The following is a 20,422-nucleotide window of genomic DNA, read 5'->3' as shown; positions in this document are numbered from 1 at the left end:
ATTGAAGCAGTTCTGGAGCATCCCAGGAGGGACACAGTGATCTGGACCTTGGTCTTGGTGACCTTCCTTCAGATGAAGAGGAAGTCATCAACAGTTCAGATGAAGATGATGTCAGCTCTGCTTCTAGTAAAGGGGAGCCTGATCTGCTGGACGATAAACAGGTATGTTGTTGGTATTTAAAAGTTTCTACTTTTGTGTTTTTTGGCCTCAGGACACTCAGAAGTAATATTTATTATCATGATAGGCATAAAATCCTTCCTTAGTTTTCAAAACCTTGTAAAACATCTTTCTAGTTTAATTCTTGCTATACGTGCCTGAGATGTTTTCCTATTTCAAAGAACATATCATTTAGAGATTATTTAGTAATTTTCGAGAAATTGTTTTTGGTAATGTCCTTTGATTTTCTTTTGATAATAAAAACCCTTCTTAGGATTTCTTCTTGTACTGCCAGTGATTCTATTTGTAAAAAAGGAATTAGATGCATTTCATACTCAATCAGATCTTTTTAGGGATAGAATAAAAATTGCTGTCAGTAGTACCTCAAGATGTGCTTTGAAATAATCCACTATGTGTGTATTTTCTGTATACATGAAGTGGGATTGTCCACGTACTGGTAATTATTTAAGATGTATAACAGATACGTGGGTGTTCATGACACTTTTTCTAGTTTGATATGAATATGTTTCATTTTAAATCATAATTCTTTGAATAAAGAAATAGCTGCAATGGAAAAAATAGTGTTACCAGCAATATCCCCAGAATGTGTTGAAATGTTACAGGAAAATGGAATTTGAAAGGATTCATATAGCAAACTTATCAAGCCCTAGAGAAAATCCATGTCACTTAACTCCGGTGTCATAATTCATGAGACCATTGTGCTTCCTCTTTACTATAGTTTTGCTTTGTTTAAATTAACTTTTAGCCTTAAGTGATTAGCACATGTTTTGTAATTGTCTAGATTTAAATTCAGTGCCACCACCTATGATCTCAATAGCCTTGGGCAAATTATGTAACCTCTTTGAGTTAAAGAACTCAATGTTATGAAGAAAAATATAGTACTTATTTCATAGAATTGTGTCAACTAAATTAGTTGATATATGTAAAGTGTTGGAATACTGTCCAGAACGTGATAAGAATGCAATGACTCTGATATTTATTAATCACAAGACTTCATTTCTGTACTCTAAAGTATTGGATCATGGAGTTGGCGGAACCACTAGTTTCTTTTGGGGGGTGATAAAAATGTTCTAAACTTAGCTTGTGGTAATGGTTGTACAACCCTGAATATTTAAACCATTTAGTTATGTATTTTAAAAAGACAAAAATATATTTATGAAATGTAAATTACATCTCAGAAAAGTTGTTAAAGGAAGATAAAAATCCCGATAAAGGGAAAATAATTGTGCTAAGAGAAAGGTTAGTACAGAGGAGGAGGGCATAGCAACCCACTGCAGTATTCTTGCCTGGAGAATCCCATGGACAGAGGAGCCTGGCGGGCTACAGTCCATGGGGTCGCAGAGTCAGACACGACTGAGTGACTGAGGACAGCACATGCATATCATACAGTCCTATGTACATCATTCAAGGGGGGACCACAAATGTGGCTGTAGCCAGCCAGTAACTCAAGGGAAAAAGGTGATGGTTTCCAAAAGAAGTCTTTGGAGTAGAAGCATAGTAGTAGACCTTCTTTTATAACTTTTTTGATTTTAAATTTCTCAGTTTATTCAGCAGGACAGTAATGTTGTTCTGAGTCTCAAGCAGGCTAATAGTTGCCAAAACATTTCGCAAGTCTTCATGACCCAAAGAAATTTATGCACATTAAACACATGTAATATACTTCTGTGCTTGTGTTTATGGTCAATTGTATTAGTTTCGTAGGGAAGTTGTTACAGAGTACCACAAACTGAATGTCTTGAAAACAGAAATATAATTATTTAACAGTTCTGGAGGTCAGAATTCCAAAATCAGGGTGTTGGCAAGGCTGAGCTGTCTCTGAAACCTGCAAGGAAGAATCTTTCCTTATCTCTTGTTGTGATTTGCCGGCCGGCCGTGGGGTTCCTTGGCTTATAGCTGCAGCACTTCGGTCCTGCCTCCATCATCACATGGTGTGCTGCCTCTGTGTGTGTGTGTCTGTGTCTCCTCTTCTTATAAGGAAACTAGTCTTACTAGATTGGGAGCATACCATAGTCCAAAATGACCTCTTTTTTTTTTTTATGACCTCTTTTTTTTTTTATGACCTCTTTTTTTTTTTTTAGTTTCTATAGAAGAAAGTTGTTGTTGTTTTTTTTTCATTTATTTTTATTAGTTGGAGGCTAATTACTTTACAATATTGTAGTGGTTTTTGCCATACATTGACATGAATCAGCCATGGATTTACATGTGTTCCCCATCCCGATCCCCCCTCCCACCTCCCTCCCCATCCCATCCCTCTGGGTCTTCCCAGTGCACCAGCCCTGAGCACTTGTCTCATGCATCCAACCTGGGCTGGTGATCTGTTTCACCCTTGATAGTATACTTGTTTCAATGCTATTCTCTCAGAACATCCCACCCTCACCTTCTCCCGCTGAGACCCAAAGTCTTTTCTTTGCATCTGTGTCTCTTTTTCTGTTTTGCATATTGGGTTATCGTTAACCATCTTTTTAAATTCCATATATATGTGTTAGTATACTGTATTGGCAAAATGACCTCATTTTTAACTTACTACATCTGAAACAAGCCTATTTCCAAATCAGGTCACATTCTGAGGTTCTGGGGGTTACGACTTGAACATTAATTTTGGAGGGACTTATTTCAAACTATAGCAAATACCATATGCCATGGACATATAATGGGCACATCACAAATATGTGTCTATATGCCAATAACATTCCCTCACGAAAGTGCCAGACTCAGTAGGAGAAAAGAAAGAATGTGTGCTGCTGAGCCCTTATCTTTCACTTGTGAAGGAACAGAAAGTTATTCCTGGAAAGGTTAAAGTGCCACCATAAAGGCAAGAAAACTGACGTCTACCACATCTGTGTGTCTGTGCCTGTCTGTGTGCAGGTTATTATACTTAATCTTCAAAATTGTCCTGGGATATGGATTTGACAACTGTACTGTTTTTCTCTTCTTCACATGAAGAAAGGGGCTTTTTAAAAACAGGTTAAATAACTTGCCTTGGAACCTCTGGAACTGAGGTTTTTAGCCAAAACCTGTCACTGCTAATAACTTAGTTTGAGCCACAGAATCTGAATGATGTTGATGGAACATGTTTGGGATGGAAGGAGTAGCCATGCTAATTTTTTCTTGCCAATTTTTTAGTTTTATATTTTTTAGTCTTTATTTTCAGTACTTAATAAATGATTGTTTAAAAATGAGATCTGTTATTCATTCTGCTTCGTTATGGTTAGAGTATTCACCACTATTCACCCCTCCTAAATATTGACTTCTCTGCCTCCCTCCCCCACAATTTTTTTTGTGTGTGTGTAACAGCTCATATAATACATACCATGAAGAGAGAGGTGAAAACCTAAGAGGACTTTTTTTTTTAGTTCATCATGGTGTCACCTCATTTGTGGGATTATTTAATGATATGGAGATGTTTCTTGGGCAATCTAGTTGTTCAGTTTTTTTATTTTTAGTAGAACTCAAGTGATATAGCAGAGGTCTTTTACGAATTCTGTTTTAAAGTAATGGATAAATTTCACTGGATTTTACTTGTGAACAAATATGAAAAGAAGAGAACACAGTTAAGAATTACAAAGCTGGACTGTTATCAGGAGATCAGAACATAAAACTAAATTTCAGATCAAAGGTTCTATTTGGAATTTGTTTGGATTATTTTATGACCTTAACAAAGTAATCTCATTTGTGACTCTTGTTTCAACTTCCATGACCTGTGTACTTGGGGACATGCAGTTATCTAACAGGCAGCCTCCTTCGAAATGTGATGTAGTTTTAAGTGAGGATTTACATTGACAGAGAAGTTAAGACACCAAATAAGGCCTCTCTCTTGAGGTTTTACAGTGGGATGTACTTTCCCGTCATAGTTTGACTTCGGTCAGAATCATGGTTCTTACAAGTTGGAGTTAATATAGAGCTTTTTATTTTGTTTTATGATTATCTTTGGCTTTGTCTCTACTTTGGAATCCTCTGAATCATTTTCTAGTAGTTTCCATCCTTCTTTAGCTCTGCCATCTTCCTCGTTTAAAAGGTAAAGTAGAAAACAGAATATACAGATTCCTAGAAGTTTAGAATTGCAGCAGCAAACCTTTAATCATCTAGTCCAACATTCTGTTCTTTTACATGAAACAGCTGTAATGAGCCTTTTGTTTGTTTGAATTTACATTTTCATGTTACTCAGAAGTAGTGCTCTCTGGTCTTAGATTCTGAGAAAATGGTAGCCACCCTTGTACACTTGCTCATTCATGCATCTTAAGTGCAGAGTGAACCAGGCACTGTGCTTGGTGCATAAGGGGGCAAGGGTGAATAAGATCACAGACTAGAGAGGATTTAGACATGTCGGCAAATTAAACACAACCCACTGGGTTAAGTCCTATAAACTCTACACCAGTAAGAGAATGATCTTGTCATCCAAATGACATCCCCAAGGATGGTAGGGAGAGAATATAAAGGCAGCCTTTGTCAAGGAGAAAACTGAGTGCCTGCCACTTTAAAAGATGGGTTGGAATATAATGAGCAGAAATCTTTGGGAGAGGTGGAGGCGGTAAGGAGGGAAGTCGAAGCAGGACAGACATGTAAGGGCAGAGCACACTTGGAGTTTCAAGGTGGTTCCCGTTTGGCTGGAGTAGAGAGTACACAGTGTGGAGGAGTAGAAATGAGACTAGTGAAGATAACTAGACCCTCATTGTAGAATGTCTTACATCCATCGAAAAGAAAGTTCGGTGATAGGGGGCTGCTAATGTGCTTCAGCCTGAGAACAGATGTGATTATGTTCGCAGTTTAGAACCTTGTAGTCTAGTGGCAGTGCAGAGAATGGTTGCAATGGGGATAAATCTAGAGCAAGAAAGCCACTGAGATTACTGCAGTAGTGTAGACCAGAAATAAGGAGGCAATATGAAAGGAGAGGAAAGGATTAATAAATTATTCAGAAGTACAGATCAACAGAGCTCAGTGATTCAGTTGTGATCATAGAGGGTGGAGAAGAGAGTCGAGTCAGGTTTCTGGCTTTGATCAGTGGATATGTATAGTATCTGGCATATGAGTATGTTATGGCTGTTTAAGGAGTGACATCAAATTTTTTATTCTTTGTGAATCTTTTCCTGATTATGATCCTTGTCTCCTTCAAGATATCAGCACATTTCACAGTTGTCCTTATATGTGAAAAGTGAAAGTATTAGTCACTCAGTCCTATTGGACTCTTCAGCTCCATGCACTGTGGCCCACCAGGTTCCTTTATCCATGGACTTCTCCAGGCAAGAATACAGGAGTGGGTTGCCATTTCCTTCTTCTGGGGATCTTCTTGACCCAGGGATCAAACTCAAGTCTCCTGCATTGCAGGCAGATTTTTAACCATCTGAGCCATCAGAGAAGTCCCTGTCCTTATGTATAGTAATTTGTATGTGTGGTTTGCTCTCTTGTTCACTTCTTAAAGCCTGGAGCTATTTCTTATTTATGTTCAATCCCTTCTTCTAGCATCTACTTTCATGCCCCTTTTCAGAAGTACAAAATCAGAATTTCCAAGACAGTTACCTAGGAATCTGAAAATTAAGAGTTGCCCAGTGGTTTTATTTATTTTTTAATTAATTTATTTATTTTAATTGTAGGCTAATTACCTTACAATATTGTAGTGGTTTTTGCCATACGTTGACATGAATCAGCCATGGGTGTACATGTGTTCCCCATCCTGAACCCCCCTCCTCCTCTCTCCCCATCCCATCCCTCAGGGTCATCCTAGTGCACCAGCCCTGAGCACCCTGTCTCATGCATTGCCTGGTGGTTTTAATGATCAGAAGTGTTTTCAGATGCAGAGCAATGAATTAGCTGATGGTGAAGCTGTTTTCTCCTACTAACCATGCTATCAGATGATGGATCAGTTCAGTTCAGTTGCTCAGTTGTGTCCCGACTCTTTGTGACCCCATGGACTGCAGCACGCCAGGCTTCCCTGTCCATCACCAACTCCCGGAGCTTGCTCAAACTCATGTCCATTGAGTCGGTGATGCCATCCAACCATCTCATCCTCTGTTGTCCCCTTCTCCTCCTGCCTTCAATCTTTCCCAGCATCAGGGTCTTTTCCAAAGAGTTAGCTCTTCACATCAGATGCCCAAAGTATTGGAGCTTCAGCTTCAGCACCAGTCCTTTCAATGAATATTCAGGACTGATTTCCTTTAGGATTAACTGGTTTGATTTTGCAGTCCAAGGGACTCCAAGAGTTTTCTCCAACACTACAGTTAAAAAGCATCAATTCTTTGGTACTCAGTTTCTTTATGATTCAACTCTCACACCCATACATGACTACTGGAAAAACCATAGCTTTGACTAGACGGACCTTTGTCAGTAAAGTAATGTCTCTGCTTTTTAATATGCTCTCTAAGTTTGTCATAGCTTTTCTTCCCAGGAGCAAGTGTCTTTTAATTTCATAGCTGCAGTCACCATCTGCAGTGATTTTGGGTAGTGAATTACTAACTTCAGATTTTTAAATGATGGAGTAAAAATGGTACGTTCTTCCTCTTGGGAATAATTTCAGAATAACAAAGAGGATGGGGATAAGAAATATAAACTCTGCCTTCAGTGATATTAGGAGGCAGCTGCAACCCAAAATAACAATGAGAGTGTTAGTCACTCAGTCTTGTCTTACTGTTTGAGACCCCATGGACTGTAGCCCGCCAGGCTCCTCTGACAATGGGATTCCCCAATCAAGAATACTGGAGAGGGTTGCCATGCCCTCCTCCAGGGGAGCTTCCCAACACAGGGATCAAACCCATATCTCTTATGTCTCCTGCACTAACAGGCGGATTCTTTACCACTGAGCCACCAGGGAAGCCCAAACAACAGAAATTTATTGTCTCAGTTCTAGAGGGGAAATGTCCAGGATTAGTGTATCAGCAGAGTTGAAGACTATGAGGGAACAATCTGTTCCAGGAAGAGCATATTTCTAAAAGGTATTTTCAGTAAGTTGAGAAAGCCTATAGCTGTGATGTGTGCGGTTATAACCTGCTGAAGAGCACTTTCCAGTCTGCACCTAAGTTGTCTGACTTAAGATGGCTTTACTGAAGGTGAAGTGCTCTTATACATGCCTACTAAATAGTTACTAAGTAAACTTACTTGCATGCACCCCAAGAACACAAGTTCATGCGGTGTCTATAGGGATCATTTTCCCTGCAGAATGTAGCTTCACTTTTGTGCCACTAACAGTGTGCCCCACTGAGGCTCTGGGGTTCCTCAGGGTAGTCCACAAGCCCAGCATTGATAACAGTGAGGATTACTGATTGCTCTCAGCTTCTCCTGTATCATGGTTTAATAACCAGATCTAATTCTTCACGTTTGCCGTTTGAGGCATTATATAGTATGAAATGTGTTCTAATTGAAACCTATTAAAAAAAAAAAAAGAAAGAAACCTGTATCAGAGCTTGAATGTACATCTGAATAACTCCAGGCTGTTCTTCCTTATCCTTTTATGAGTTCATGCTTTCTTAATGCACTCTTATCCACAGGGTGAAGATACTGGAATGAAATGTAAAGTCCATCATATTGCCAAGGAGATCATGAGCTCAGAAAAAGTGTAGGTATCCAGTTTCCAATTCAGAAAACTATTTGTTTCCTCACTGGCTCATTTAAAACATGTCTCTCATTGCTGTTTTTTACAGGTTTGTGGATGTGTTAAAACTTTTGCATATTGTAAGTATCTGCTAATATTTTCTTGAAGTCTGACTATCCTCTTTTACATCTTTCCCTATCCTTCAATATGTTCAGTGTCATTAAATTAACATGTATATACACATATGTGCTTTCTAGTACATGGTTATATTAGTAAATTCACACATTTATGTGAAGACAGAAATTTTCTAAAGTGCATTAATCTCATGTGTGTGTAGTATGCCAGATGACTTCTGAAAAATAGAGCCTTTGTATTTGTATCTCCAAATCTTTAAACTTTTTATCCTCATAATAAAGAGTTATTACAAGGATAATACTTCTTCTCGGCCATTTGCAGATCTCTGCTACAGTAGAATTTTGTACAGCAGTGGGTAAAGAATGTTGGTGTTCAAAACTGTTCTTCTATATGAACAATCTCCTAGAAAGACACTTAAAATAGATATTTTAAAAACAAAACTTTTTTAAAGTTCTATTTTCAATTTTTGTAATTGTAAACTTGAACAAACCTGTTGGGAAACAGTTACTGTGTCTGGCTGCATGTTCATTTTTCTCATGCACTCCTTTGTACCTGCAAGTTTTCACAAGTTTCATACTCATTGGCAGTTAAAGTGCTTTTGGCGTTAACTTTGTTTTAGTTATATTTTAGCAGGATATTAAGATTTAGAAAAGAAAAATTTGAAATAGAGAAAACAATGTAAAAGAAATGGAAGTGAATTAAATTACCATCCAAGTTTACTTAGATGGCAGTTATTAACTGAATTATTGAGGAGTGGTAGGTTTACAAAATATATACCCATTTATGTCTCTGAAAAGAGTATAATTTTCTGTTTTCTTTTATATAAACATGAAAAGAGGGTTACACTTAAAGGTGGGTAACATTCACCAAACAATCCCCTCTGCTCTGTACTTGGTCCACTGGGCACATGGAGACCTGTTTCCTATGTGAAAAATCTCTAGCTTTGGAAGATTTTTCTTAAAACTTTCTTAGCATTGCTAATTTGTTTTTCCCTTGAATTGTTTTTCATGTAACCCTTAACTATACTGGTAGGTTCCCTTTTAAAATTAATTTACAAACACACACACACACACACACACACACACACATATGGCAATATTTGGTCACCCTGAGCTGTTGATGACAACCATATTGTCATTAAAAAAAAAAAAATGATAAACTTGGTAAATAAATACTTTTGAAAATAAACTGCATATGTATTGGCTGCTATGCCCCAACCGTCTCTATTGTATAGGGAATTGTAGAGGGAGAAGGAGAAGAAAATGCTAAACTGCTGTTTCCTGGAAAACTTAGAATTTATCTCTAGGATGAGCACACTATATCTATTTTACACATTTTCTGATAGTCATGGTTAAATAGATGGAAGACCTCCTCGAGGAAATTTGAAGCATCTTCAAGTGAATGAGGAAACTGGTAGAGGCAAAAATTGCTATATAACTTCACTGTGCTATTTGATCAAACCTTGCATGGAATATATGTTCAGGATGCTTGTAGTCTAATATAGTGATTCTCACACTGCTTTGGTGAGCAAATGAATATTTAAATTGCACATCCATGGTGGACCAAAACTTTTGTAAAACGCAATAAAAATTTAGTTCAGTTTAGTTGCTCAGTCTCGTCCAACTCTTTGCAACCCCATGAATCGCAGCACGCCAGGCCTCCCTGTCTTATCACCAACTCCCGGAGTTTACTCAAACTCACATCCATCAAGTCGGTAATGCCATCCAGCCATCTCATCCTCTGTCGTTCCCTTCACCTCCTGCCCCCAATCCCTCCCAGCATCAGGCTCTTTTCCAATGAGTCAACTCTTCGCATGAGGTGGCCAAAGTATTGGAGTTTCAGCTTCAGCATCAGTCCTTCCAATGAACACCCAGGATTGATCTCCTTTAGGATAGACTGGTTGGATCTCCTTGCAGTCCAAGGGACCATCAAGAGTCTTCTCCAACACCGCAGTTCAAAAGCATCAATTCTTCAGTGCTCAGCTTTCTTCACAGTCCAACTCTCACATCCATACATGACCACTGGAAAAACCATAGCCTTGACTAGACGGACCTTTGTTGGCAAAGTAATGTCTCTCCTTTTTAATATACTGTCTAGGTTGGTCATAACTTTCCTTCCAAGGAGTAAGCGTCTTTTAATTTCATGGCTGCAGTCACCATCTGCAGTGATTTTGGAGCCCAAAAAACTAAAGTCAGCCACTGTTTCCACTGTCTCCCCATCTATTTCCCATGAAGTGATGGGACCAGATGCCATGATCTTAGTTTTCTGAATGTTGAGCTTTAAGCCAACTTTTTCACTCTCATCAAGAGGCTCTTTAGTTCTTCTTCACTTTCTGCCATAACGGTAGTGTCATCTGCACATCTGAGGTTATTAATATTTCTCCCAGCAATCTTGATTCCAGCTTGTGCTTGTTCCAGCCCAGCGTTTCTCATGATGTACTTGGCATATAAGTTAAATAAGCAGGGTGACAATATACAGCCTTGACATACTCCTTTTCCTATTTGGAACCAGTCTGTTGTTCCATGTCTAGTTCTAACTGTTGCTTCCTGACCTGCATATAGGTTTCTCAAGAGGCAAGTCAGGTGGTCTGGTATTCCCATCTCTTTCAGAATTTTCCACAATTTGTTGTTATCCATACAGTCAAAAGCTTTGGCATAGTCAATAAAGCAGAAATAGATGTTTTTCTGGAACTCTCTTGCTTTTTCGATGATCAGCAGATGTTGGCAATTTGATCTCTGGTTCCCCTGCCTTTTCTAAAACCAGCTTGAACATCTGGAAGTTCACAGTTCATGTATTGTTGAAGCCTGGCTTGGAGAATTTTGAGCATTACTTTACTAGCGTGTGACATGAGTCCAATTGTGCGGTAGTTTGTGCATTCTTTGGCATTGCCTTTCTTTGGGATTGAAATGAAAACTGACCTTTTCCAGTCCTGTGGCCACTGCTGAGTTTTCCAAATTTGCTGGTATGTTGAGTGCAGCACTTTCACAGCATCATCTTTCAGGATTTGAAATAGCTCAACTGGAATTCCATCACATCCACTAACTTTGCTCATGATGCTTTCTAAGGCCCACTTGACTTCACATTCCAGGATGTCTGGCTGTACGTGAGTGATCACACCATGGTGATTATCTGGGTCATGAAGATCTTGTTTGTGCAGTTCTTCTGTGTATTCTTGCCACCTCTTCTTAATATCTTCTGCTTCTGTTAGGTCCATACCATTTCTGTCCTTTATTGAGCCCAACTTTGCATGAAATGTTCTCTTGCTATCTCTAATTTTCTTGAAGAGATCTCTAGTCTTTCCCATTCTGTTGCCTCTATTTCTTTACATTGGTTGCTGAGGAAGGCTTTCTTATCTTTCCTTGTATTCTTTGAAACTCTGCATTCAAATGGGAATATCTTTCCTTTTCTCCTTTGCTTTTCACTTCTCTTCTTCTTCTGTGTATTCTTGCCACCTCTTCTTAATATCTTCTGCTTCTGTTAGGTCCATACCATTTCTGTCCTTTATTGAGCCCAACTTTGCATGAAATGTTCTCTTGCTATCTCTAATTTTCTTGAAGAGATCTCTAGTCTTTCCCATTCTGTTGCCTCTATTTCTTTACATTGGTTGCTGAGGAAGGCTTTCTTATCTTTCCTTGTATTCTTTGAAACTCTGCATTCAAATGGGAATATCTTTCCTTTTCTCCTTTGCTTTTCACTTCTCTTCTTTTCACAGCTATTTGTAAGCCCTCTCCAGACAGCCATTTTGCCTTTCTGCATTTCTTTTCCATGGGGATGGTCTTAATCCCTGTCTCCTGTACAATGTCACGAACCTCCGTCTATAGTTCATCAGGCACTCTGTCTATCAGATCTATTCCCTTAGATCTATTTCTTATTTCCACTGTATAATCATAAGGGATTTGGCTTAGGTCATACCTAAATGGTCTAGTGGTTTTCCCTACTTTCTTTAATTTCAGTCTGAATTTTTCAATAAAGAGTTCATGATCTGAGCCACAATCACTCCTGGTCTTGTTTTTGTTGACTGTATAGAGCTTCTCCATCTTTGGCTGCAAAGAATATAATCAGTCTGATTCCGGTGTTGACCATCTGGTGATGTCCATGTATAGAGTCTTCTTTTGTGTTGTTGCAAGAAAGTGTTTGCTATGACCAGTGTGTTCTCATGGCAAAACTCTATCAGCCTTTGCCCTGCTTCATTCATTACTCCAAGGCCAAATTTGCCTGTTACTCCAGGTGTTTCTTGACTTCCAACTTTTGCATTCCAGTCCCCTATAATGAAAAGGACATACTTTTTGGGTGTTAGTTCTAAAAGGTCTTGTAGGTCTTCATAGAACCATTCAATGTCAGCTTCTTCAGCATTACTGGTTGGGGCATAGGCTTGGATTACTGTGATATTGAATGGTTTGCCTTGGAAATGAACAGAGATCATTGTGTCGTTTTTGAGATTGCATCCAAGTACTGCATTTCAGACTCTTTTGTTGACCATGATGGCTACTCCATTTCTTCTAAGGGATTCCTGCCCACAGTAGTAGATATAACGGTCATCTGAGTTAAATTCACCCATTCCAGTCCATTTTAGTTCGCTGATTCCTCGAGTGTCAACATTCACTCTTGCCATCTCCTGTTTGACCACTTCCAATTTGCCTTGATTCATGGACCTAACATTCCAGGTTCCTATGCAATGTTGCTCTTTACAGCATCAGGCCTTGCTTCTATCACCAGTCACATCCACAAGTGGGTATTGTTTTTGCTTTGGCTCCATCCCTTCATTCTTTCTGGAGGTATTTCTCCACTGATCTCCAGTAGCATATTGGACACCTACCGACCTGGAGAGTTCCTCCTTCAGTATCCTATCATTTTGCCTTTTCATGCTGTTCATAGGGTTCTGAAGGCAAGAATACTGAAGTGGTTTGCCATTTCCTTCTCCAGTGGACCACATTCTGTCAGACCTCTCTACCATGACCCAGCCATCTTGGGTGGCCCCACACGGCATGGCTTAGTTTCATTGAGTTAGACAAGGCTGTGGTCCTGTGATCAGATTGGCCAGTTTTCTGTGATTATGGCTTCAGTGTGTCTGCCCTCTGATGCCCTCTCGCAACACCTACCGTCTTATTTGGGTTCCTCTTACATTGGACGTGGGGTATCTCTTCACGGCTGCTCCTTACCTGGGACGAGGGGTACCTCCTCACAGCCGCCCCTCCTGACCTTGAATGTGGAATAGCTCCTCTCGGCCCTCCTGCAACTGTGCAGCTGCCTCCCCTTTTATGTGGGATTGCTCCTCTCGGCAGATGCTCCTGACCTCGGGCGTGGGGTAGCTCCTCTCGGCCGCTGCCCTTGACCTTCAACGTGGGGTAGCTCCTCTCGGCCGCTCCTGCGCCATTGCAGCGTGGTGCTGTCAAATGGAAAGAAAACTTTCCAATCCCTTATTCTTACTTTTTTTGACTGGTGTCTTTGTATTCCTATAGCAATTTGTAGACCACACTTGGAGAAGCATTAGCTAAGTAAATTCTGTTTCTTACTAGGTATATAAATTTTAGAAAACAGTTTAGAGAAATCCATGGCTGTCTAGTGGTTAGAACTCTGAGCTTTCACTGCTGAGGGTCCAGGTTCCATGCCTGGTCAAGGAACTCAAGGTCTCACAAGCTGTGGTGTGGCAAAAAAAAAAAAGGAAAAAATCCATCTCTCAGGTCATGAGGAATCAGTGAAATAAAGAGTGTGAAAAAACCTAATATTATAAAATATATGGTAGGATCTCCAATTGCTCTTATATTTTCTTCTTCTCCTTCCTCCCATGTAGAGCATCAGTGAATGAAGTATCCATTTTAATATTACCAGGCAGTAGACTTTTCACAATTCTGACGCTTTCAAATGCCTTTTCCTCTACCCTTGAACTAAAACTTCATTTTCATGAAGGAAGTTCTGATTCCAGTAGGTAGAGAAGCACTTAAAAAAAAGCATTGAAATGAAGTGAAGTGAAAGTCACTCAGTCGTGTCCGACTCTTTGTGACCCCATGAACTATACAGTCCATGAAATTCTCCAGGCCAGAATACTGGAGTGGGTAGCCTTTTCCTTATCCTCGGGATCTTCCCAACCCAGGTATCGAACCTAGGTCTCCTGCATTGCAGGCAGATTCTTTACCAACTGAGCCACAAGGCAAGCCCAATAAAAGCATTACCAGAGTGTTTGATTTTTTAAAAAAAATATGTATCCTGATTCTTACCTCTGTATTTTTGGAACAAAACAAAAGCACCATAAGAACAGACAATTAGACCAAAATGTTTCCCTTATCATCTCAGATCTGGTAGACGGCCTTGGATTCTTCCCCACTGATGTTGAACAGAGTGAATCATCCATAACTCACCTTGATTTGTACATCTTCAAAACCTCCTAAGCTTTTAATGTAGGAGTGAGAACAGATCATCTGCCAACCTCTTGTTAACATCCTGTCTGGTATGTGAAAAGGGTAACTCAGCAGAGCCCAACATTAGTGGGTGTCTTAACAGCCAGGCATTAAAACAGATTCTGAACCATTGCTAGGAGGGCTCTGTCACCATGATAATGTGGGTAAAGCCAAAACCATCTCTTGTTTCAATCCAACACTCCGATCATGCTATTAAGGCTCATGTTTACTCTTCTACCACAAAGGTAGCACATGGATATTTTAATCCTGTGCTGCTATCTGATTTCATCTAAATGAATTAGCTACTGTGTTATATGATAGAATATGACTGCTTTAAAATATCTAACAGGCTTTAGATAACCCAGTGGGAATTTTTGGAAATCAACCCACTATATTAGTGGTTTGGGAGGAGCTATTATTTCAGTTATATATGATTTCCCATTAATAGGTTTCCATATTTGAGACTCTAGCATTAATAGATCTTTCTCTGAAACAGAAATGTTCAGTATCTGCACTGTCCAGTACAGTAGTCACACTCAAGATTTTAATATATCACTGTAGCTCACTATCATTTCTTTGTTTTGAATTTGATGAACTAGGTGATATAGTGCATAAAAGTGATTTTAAATCTAAACTAATGAATTTTATCATATTACATTGGAAAGAATTAGATTTCCGTAGAGATCATGTGATTTAAAGTATACTTAAGATTCTAAGAACTGATTGAAGGCTTTGATTCTTCTAATGTTTGCGAGAAAAACTGGGGCCTGCAGAGGCATTAGCAAGACTTTAAAAGTCACGTTTTATATGATCCTTACTCTGCAGTGTCTACCATGAGCACTTAGACTTTGGCCTGGATTTGAAAAAATGGTCCAATATACACTTTGTCTCTAAGTCAATACACTGTTGAGCCCAAAGAAAAAAGAGATTCTCTTTTCAAAATAGTAATGACATCCATATAGCTGCCAAAGCCAGAAAACTAGGACTTGTTCTTCATTCCTCCCTCTCACCTGTCTTGCCAAACTGTCAGCAATCCTGCTGATTTTATTTCCTCTTTGCTGCCACTATCCTAGTCCAGAATATCATCTCTTACTCAAAACAGCATCAACCTTTTTTTTAACTGGGCTTCCTATTTCCATTCTTATCCCCCTTCAGTCTGTTCCTTAAAATATTTTTTCATGTGAAGTATTAAGGGTGATTTTCTTAAAATACTTTTTAGGTTGTGTCACTCTCCTGCATTAAACTGTTTACATGATTCCCATTGCATTAAGAATAAAAAGCATTACTTAACAAGTCCAAGTCCTATAAGTAGGATGATTATCTGTCCTAGTCTACTTTTGACCATCTTGGATATTGTCTTGGCATAATATTATTAACAGGCTTCTCAGGTGACTCAATGGTAAAGAATTGCTTGCCAGTGAAGGAAATGTAGGTTTCATTGCTAGGTCAGGAAGATCGCTTGGAGAAGGGAATGGCAACCCACTCCAGTATTCTTGCCTGGGAAATCCCGTGGGTAGAGAACCCTGGCAGGCTACAGTTCATGGGGTCGCGAAGAGTCGGACACAACTGAGCGACTTCACTTTCACTTTTCACTTTCTTGCACTGGAGAAGGAGATGGCAGCCCACTCTAGTATTCTTATCTGGAGAATCCCAGGGATGGGAAAGCCTGGTGGGCTGCCATCTATGGGGTCACACAGAGCTGGACACGACTGACGTGACTTAGCAGCAGCAGCAATGAGATGAAAAGGTAGTGAAAGAGAGAAAGGCTTTCTCTCAGTTGTGAAAGACTATGTTCTGTCCCATCGTGGCTTGCTTTCAGTTTTTAGTTCAGTGCTAAGGTTATTTCTGCTGAGAGATTTTGCCAATGCAGTTTCCTGGAATATTTATCCTTCCTTCATTTGTTCAAGCTAGTTCTTTCTTTATCTTTCCAGTTTAAGGTGACTTTAAGGTGGGCTTAAGATGACTTCCTCAAAGAGGTCTTCTTTGATCACCCTTTTCAACTTTCTTGTGTTTGTTTTCTTCTTGCTACTTCACATATATTGTTTATCTATTTGTTTACCTGTTTGTTTTTAGTCTCTTCTAAAATGCAGAGCTTCTCTGGTGGCTCGGATAGTAAAGAGTCTGCCTACAATGTGGGAGACCTGGGTTCGATCCCTGGGTTGGGAAGATCCCTTGGAGAAGGAAATGGCAACCCACTCCAGTTTTCTGGCCTGGAGAATCCCTTGGACAGAGGAGCCTGGCGCGCTACAGTCCGTGGAGTCAGAGTCGGACACGACTGAGCGGCTTTCACTTTACTTCACTTTCTAAAATGTAAGCTAGGTGAGGGCAGCGATCCTGTACGATCACTTTTTTTCAGAAAAGAAAAAAAAGTGAAAGTGTTGGTCGCTCAGTCATGTCCAACTCCTTGTGACCCCATGGACTGTAGCCTGCTAGGCTCGTCTCTCCATAGGATTCTCCAGGTAAGAATACTGGAGTGAGTTACCATTCCCTTTCCCAGGGGCTCTTCCCAACCCAGGGATATCTTCTGAGTTTCCCATCATTTCTATTGTGTGGAAGGCCCCCAGTAAGTGTTATTGAATGAATGAATGTGACTAATTGGCTAGTGGTTAAGAATTGTGCTTCTGCCACTAACTGTGCTCTTGGACAAATTAATCAAGCCTTGGTTTCTTCTTGAAAATGGGAATAATAACCACATTTGGTGCGATGGTTAAATGTGATCATATGAAATAAATGTTAGGCACTTAATTAGTGTTAGCTGCAGGTGAAGTGGACATGCTTCAGGTTAATGTGCTGTTATTTAGAATTATTTGTATCAGTTAAAAATCTGTACTGTTAAATTTTGTTGTTACCAAGTAAGCTTTTACTCAAATCCATCAAAATAGAATTTGTTCCTGAAAAATACCCTACTAGGTTTCTTCTTCCATTAGAAAGTAAGCTCCTTGAAAGCAGGGATTTTTGTCTGTTTTATTTAGTGTTATCCCACTAAATTAATGTATATTAAATGAATGATAGGAAAGTGATGAATACTTCTTGGTTTGGTAGAGCTCTAGTTAATTATATTTCTTTTCTTTTTTTGTACCAGAAGTTGCCCAAACCAGAGGTTGCTATAATATTGTTTATAAGTACCATTTTCAAGATAAAACACCTTAGACATCTAATATTATTAAGTACAAATGATACAATGTTTTTTTGGTTTGATTTTGTTTTTGTTATCTGATTTGCTCTCTGCTGGGAGACTGGTTTAATAGATGTATCTATAAACTTATTTTATAAATGTCTAAACAGCATGATTTAAATAATACATTTTAAGAGCGAATGATCAGATACTTTGAGGTCTTTCGAACAAAGATGGACTGGTTAAGTTGTATATAAGTGGTACTTTTAATGAGGCATCTTTGTTCCACCAATTTCCTTAGGCTGAGATATACATTACCCTGGAGATTTGAGAAGACTCCCACTTAAAATCCATGGAGTTAGAGGCAGAGTTACTGTGGACATTCAGGTGTTTGTTAGGAAATAGAATATATCTTTTTTTTTAAAAGTGCCTTATAAAAGGAATAAAAGACTTCCTCGTAGAAGCCTCCAGTTGTTACCATATTAAATGACCATCTTGTTTTACCAAATACACTGTCTCTTTTCAGTTTTGTGAACTATTTAATTATTATTTGTTTTTTAGTTGTGAAGCATCCTCCTGTAGTGTATGTTGACATGGACGTCAAACCTGCAGTTTGGAGTGGCTTCCTTCATTGAATGAAGTTCACTGTTAAGCGTGTCTCTGTCTTGCCACTGGACTGTTGGTTTTCCTTCCCTCGCTTTGATGTCTCCTCTGTTTATAGACCTCTGTTTGAGAGCTCTTTTTCCAAGCTTGCAGGGACTTGTGATTGTAAGTGGTGCTCTTGTGATCATTTAAAATAACTGAATCTCCTTTAATGAAATAAATGGCCGTCTCCTGAGCACTCTCTGTGCACCTTGCGGTGTGCTCTGTTACATAAATTATCTGTTTCAGTCCTCATTACAACCCTATCAAATGGGTGTCATGTCTGTTTTTTAAGGGAAGAAAGTGACCTAACTGCCAAAAGTACCCCATTACTAAATGGCAAAGCCAGACTTTAAATTCTGGTCCTTTTGAACCCACGTGCTAAGTGAATGTTCAGAAATTGATTAAAAGTTGTTATTTGGAATGTCTGCTGTGCTATATAGGCTATGGTGTTATCTTTGAGTTTATTGGCTTGCTTTCAGATTATCACCAGGTCTGAACATAGAGAAAGGGAGGAGTAACTTCCTTGGTCAAGTATTTTCATTTTAGAACAAAATCAAGTTATGAATGTGGAGCCTACCCCTCATCCCCACTTTTACTTCATAGCATCACACTGCCTTTTGCGTAGTTATCAAAGCTCTCTGATCTTAGCAGCTCCTTTGCTCTTGCTTAATATGAAGTGATTAGTGTCCCCCATATAGGCAGGGAGCTCTACAGAGCCCCTTGTCTGCCCATATATCCATTTGGTCTTCGTAATTCACTGTGTCGTCATAATGGTTAAGTAATGCCCTAAGGTCAGGTCATGCCAGTCAGGACAGCTGGTCATTAAGTCACTTGCTGCTCTTTGGCCCTGGGGATTTAAAGTCTGACCCGACAAACAAGGCCATCTGCTTTGTGCTTCATTGCGTTAAAATGTTAAGTCTCGATTTTGTTTGCATTGATTTTTGCTTGCTTTTGCCCAGGAGATCAGAGGTGGTAAGACTAGTATGTTAATATCTCACAGGAACTGAGTATTTTTTTTTAAGTTGATCTGGTTCTTTGTAGGTTTTCTTCAAATTATTAAGAATAATATTATACTACACTTTTTTTTTCTTTCTTTTTTTCTTTTTTTCTATATATTTTTATTAGTTGGAGGCTAATTACTTTACAGTATTGTAGTGGGTTTTGTCATACATTGACATGAATCAGCCATGGAGTTACATGTATTCCCCATCCCGATCCCCCCTTCCACCTCCCTCTCCACCCGATTCCTCTGGGTCTTCCCAGTGCACCAGACCCAAGCACTTGTCTCATGCATCCAACCTGGGCTGGTGATCTGTTTCACTATAGATAATATACATGTTTCGATGCTGTTCTCTCGAAACATCCCATCCTCACCTTCTCCCACAAAGTCCAAAAGTCTGTTGTGTACATCTGTGTCTCTTTTTCTGTTTTGCACATAGGGTTATCGTTACCATCTTTCTAAATTCCATATATATGTGTTAGTATGCTGTAATGGTCTTTATCTTTCTGGCTTACTTCACTCTGTATAATGGGCTCCAGTTTCTTTTTTTTAATTTATTTATTTTTTCATTTATTTATATTAGTTGGAGGCTAATTACTTTACAATATTGTAGTGGTTTTTGCCATACATTGATATGAATCAGCTGTGGATTTACATGTGTTCCCCATCCTGAACCCACCCTTCCCACCTCCCTCCCCATCCCATCAGGACACTCATTTCTATTTCTAAAAAGGCCAAGTTGGTGGTGATTAGGAACTAAAGTATAGGTGGTTTAGTTTTGCGTATAGACTCTTTGATACATTTTATGTTAGAAGAATAGACTGAAGTATATGTAGTTGATATTTAAAAAAACTCATTTACCTAACTTTTAAAAATAATTTTATTTTTATTTATTTGTTTATTTTTGACTGTGCTGGGACTTTGTTGCTGCATGGGCTTTTCTCTAGTTGCAGCACATGGGGGCTCCTCTCTTCTGGCTATACATGGGCTTCTCTTGTGGGACACAGGCTCTAGCACGTGGGCTTCAGTAATTCTGTCTCCTGGGTTCTAGAACACAGGCTTAGTAGTTGTGCACGGGCTGAGGTGCTCCGCAGCACATGGGATCTTCCCGGACCAGGGATCAAACCCCTGTCTCCTGCATTGGCAGGCAGATTCTTTACCACTGAGCCACCACCTAACATTTTTATACTATAGCTCCCTTCACCCCATTTATGTTAATTACTCAGCTTTTCCAGTGTGAAAAAGTATACTCTGGATCTAACTGAAGTACCAGTCCTATGGTCTTGTGTCCTTACTGACTTAATCATGGGGGTGTTGGCGACTTTAGATTCTTCTGCCCCAAAATAGTTTTGCGTCTGGCTCTTAAGTGTCATCACACTTTCCCGAAATATCCTGGCTGTTGGCATTTAGAATAACCAGACATATGTTGTAATCAT

General features: G+C 39.3%; 1 protein-coding gene across 2 annotated transcripts in view; it reads left to right on the top strand.

Annotated features, from left to right (window-relative positions):
- Nucleotides 1-20,422, top strand: part of FGD6 (FYVE, RhoGEF and PH domain containing 6) — a 113,283-nt gene that overhangs the window by 45,065 nt on the left and 47,796 nt on the right. Inside the window, exons 3-5 of one of the 2 annotated variants that reach the window (XM_020877907.2) lie at nucleotides 11-161; nucleotides 7,653-7,720; nucleotides 7,806-7,836. In XM_020877907.2, the coding sequence (XP_020733566.2) occupies nucleotides 11-161; nucleotides 7,653-7,720; nucleotides 7,806-7,836 (250 nt within the window). Of the gene's footprint in view, nucleotides 1-7; nucleotides 162-7,652; nucleotides 7,721-7,805; nucleotides 7,837-20,422 lie in introns of both variants that reach the window. The other variant, XM_020877906.2, reaches the window with a different exon arrangement.

This window comes from Odocoileus virginianus, chromosome 24, assembly GCF_023699985.2.
Source record: "Odocoileus virginianus isolate 20LAN1187 ecotype Illinois chromosome 24, Ovbor_1.2, whole genome shotgun sequence".
Lineage (NCBI taxonomy): Eukaryota > Metazoa > Chordata > Mammalia > Artiodactyla > Cervidae > Odocoileus > Odocoileus virginianus.
Note: the sequence above shows the minus strand (reverse complement) of the source record. Positions and strands in the feature narration are given on the sequence as shown.